This window comes from Manihot esculenta, chromosome 3 (genome assembly GCF_001659605.2).
Source record: "Manihot esculenta cultivar AM560-2 chromosome 3, M.esculenta_v8, whole genome shotgun sequence".
Taxonomy (NCBI): Eukaryota; Viridiplantae; Streptophyta; class Magnoliopsida; order Malpighiales; family Euphorbiaceae; genus Manihot; species Manihot esculenta.
Window position 1 is genome coordinate 28,006,186 of NC_035163.2, and position 3,394 is coordinate 28,009,579.

The window sequence follows — 3,394 nt, forward strand, 5'->3', positions numbered from 1 at the left end:
TTAATTAAATGAATTTAAAATTAAAAAATAAATTTCAGGAGATCTAAATTCAAAACTTTTAATTCAATTTTCTGACAGTTACCATGAAGCTAAGCATATGATTGTGGTTCAACACTTTTTAAAAGATTGATTTTATGATTTATTTATTTTATGTTGTTTAATAATGTGACTTTTTTTCTAATATAATTATGTTCATATGACGATATAATTTATAATTTATTTTTTAAAGTTTTTTATTAAAATAATAATATTTTTAGTTGCGATTTATCTTTATATTTTAATATAAATTGATTCTGAACTTTATATATTCACAAATATATTTTTATATTTTCATAAATTAAACTCTTGTATTTATTAAATTTTAATATTTTATATTTAAAAAAATAATAAATTAGAAAAATTCAATAACCTAGATGTAGTATATATTCATTCAAGCTAAAAAAGACCATTTTTTAAATTAAATTAATCGTTTGTCTAGTTTAAATATTAAAATATTTTATATTATTATTATTATATATAATAATATAAAATTATTATATAAAATAATATTTTTTATATGAATTCACCCACTTATTATTAGTAATAAAATATTATTTTATATTTAAATTTTAAACTTGAAATTATTAATGATAAAGAATATATTATAATATTTATTTTACTTATTGACATTTAAAATAATATAAAGATTATTAATTAAATATACATAATTTTTAATTTTAAAATAAAAATTTAAAGATCTTAAATATTAATTAAATATAAAATTATATATCAATAAATTTAATTATATAAAAAAATTAAAAATTTAATAATTACTATCCTATATTACTCTTCCATTTTTCCTTTGAAATTGCTTCCATCTTCTAGTTCTGTCGAGTTGCAGGCCACAGCCGGTGACCTCACTACTCCCTCCATTAAAATCAGGGAATAAGCTCCCCACCCCTTTGAGTATTTCTTATGGCTATGGCACAAGGAACCAGACTCAGACTCGGACTCTGCTCCTTCAAGCACCCATTTCTCTGGAATATTTCCCCTTCTATAGCTTCTACCACCACCACCACCGCTGGAGCAATCCAGACTTGTCTCTGTCTTCCGTGGCTGTTCCGCCTTCTTCATTCCAATGCCTTGAACCCACTGCCACATCGATCTCCGGCGTTCCATGGAGTAAGATATATGCAACGGCAACTGCCTTTTCAAAGATTATTCTGCTCCGAGGCCACTGGTGACAAGGAGAAGATGAAGAAGAAACCGGTAAACACAAAAGTTTTGAATTTTACCCTGGATTTGTGCAACTATAAAGATTATAGATTCTTGGGGTGTTTCACATGTGGGGTTCTTTTTAGCTGCTTTAATGGCTATGCTTTTTCAAAAAAAAAAAAGTTTACTACATTTCAAGGATAACGGTAACACAGCGGTGGAGGAGGAGAATCACTTAGAATTAAAAAATTTTAATATTTGAATAATTTTCATCCGATATCTATCTATTTAAGAAATTGAGTTAACTATTAAGAGTTGTGCATTATGCGATTATTGTTAAATACAAAAGGAATAAATTATATTTAATATATATATTAATTATTATTTTATGTAGAAAGAAAATTAAAAATATATAAGAAATTATAAATTTATGACATATAACATAATTATGCAGAATTATTTGACGATTTGGCAATCACATATATTTATTATTATTCGCAAAACATATAGTATGAATTAATTAATAATATTAATTATAATTGTAGATGTACAAAACTTGTTGAAACGAATTTATGGAATCTAAAGAAGACTAAAAAGAGAAAGACTTTGACTTGGCACGTGCATAGCATTATAAATAGTCCTAAGAAGTTTCAGTTGGCTAAGCTCCGGTGCATGAGATAATTATATGCTTCAAATTAACAAGTAAGATGCTCTGCATAGCTACTCTTTTTTCCTTTTCTCAATGCAGGCGATATGTTTTAATGTCTGATATTAGAAGAAACATGTTATAAAGATTTAAAATTTAGATTAACACAATTTTTTCTTTTTGATGAAAAAATAGATGGCAAATAAAAGATTTAAAATTTGGATTAACAAAGTTTTTTTTTCTCTTTATGAAAAGAACAGATGGCAAATGAAGACTCTGTAACGATGCGAATTAATGAAAAGTTTGCAGATAAATTCCCTGTATTCTCAGATCATTGCATTTTCAAAGTGCCAAAACAACTACGGAGCGTGAATGAAGAGGCATATGAACCGCAACTAATTGCAATTGGTCCTTATCACCATGGAAAAGATCATTTACTTGCCATGGAAGATCACAAAATACGGTACCTTCAAAGCCTCCTTCAACGAAGTGCACAGAAAGATGTATCAAGGTATGTGCAGACCATAAGAAATTTGGAAAAAAGAGCTCGTAAATCTTATGCAGAGCCTTTAAGCTTTGAGCATGATGAATTCGTTGAAATGATGCTTATTGATGGTTGCTTTATTATTGAGTTTATACACAAAATGGTTGAATTTGATGTGCAAGACCCTATTATGGGGTCTGGACATATGCACGTTAGATTAATGCTGGACTTGTTATTACTTGAAAATCAACTTCCATTCTTCATACTATGGGAGCTGCTTAGGACGAGCAATGTGATATCAAACCCAGAAATCAACTTCACTAGGTTGATTTTGAAAGCCTATAAGCATTATTTATCAGGCCCAGGCTGTGATATGAGTCCTGTATACACTTCAGCAGAGATGATGCAAATTAAAAGTATTTTGGGATTAATACATGACAACTGGCAACCTTCCCTTGAAAGAACAGAGGTTTATAAGAAAATGAGAGAAACCAAGAAACCAAGTAGTACGCGTTGTGCCACAGAGCTCAAAGAGGCCGGGATTAAGTTCAAGAGTGTTGAGGGACGCAACCTGTTCGATATAAAGTTTGAAAAGGGAAAAATTGAAATCCCAAAAATAGAAATCACAGATATAACAGAATGTGTCTTACGAAATCTCATAGCCTACGAGCAATTGACTTCTTTCACGAGTCCAAAATACTTCACTGATTATATGATATTCATGGATAGCCTCATCAATTCTAAAAAGGATGTGGAGCTACTTTGTCGCAAGGGGATCATTGATAATTGGAAGGGAGACGATGAAACCATTGCTATTATATTCAACAAGCTTGGGGAACACGTCTTCTGTGAAAGCGCTCTCTACGCGGATATAGTGAACAATGTTAACGATCATTGTAAGAAACGAAGGAATCTGTGGATGGCCAAGTTGAAGCACCATTATTTTCAATGCCCATGGTCTTCCATGTCTGTTGTGGCTGCTATCATATTGCTCCTTCTCACCTTGATTGAAACTGGTTATTCAGTTCTTTCTTATTACAAGTAAAATAAATGTCAACATTTCTTGTTCA

General features: G+C 29.9%; 1 protein-coding gene across 3 annotated transcripts; it reads left to right on the forward strand.

Annotated features, from left to right (window-relative positions):
* Positions 1–831: 831 nt before the first annotated feature.
* Positions 832–3,394, forward strand: LOC110610968 (UPF0481 protein At3g47200). 3 transcript variants are annotated; one of them, XM_043954567.1, is made up of 3 exons: positions 1,142–1,248; positions 1,740–1,896; positions 2,101–3,394. In XM_043954567.1, exon 3 carries the CDS (start codon positions 2,101–2,103, stop codon positions 3,367–3,369), a length of 1,269 nt encoding a protein of 422 aa, XP_043810502.1. In that variant the 5' UTR covers positions 1,142–1,248; positions 1,740–1,896; the 3' UTR covers positions 3,370–3,394. The 3 variants fall into 3 exon arrangements, with proteins under 3 accessions (XP_021606740.1, XP_021606741.1, XP_043810502.1); XM_021751048.2 differs by lacking the exon at positions 1,740–1,896 and having other exon boundaries at positions 832–1,248; XM_021751049.2 differs by lacking the exon at positions 1,740–1,896 and having other exon boundaries at positions 1,130–1,248; positions 2,096–3,394.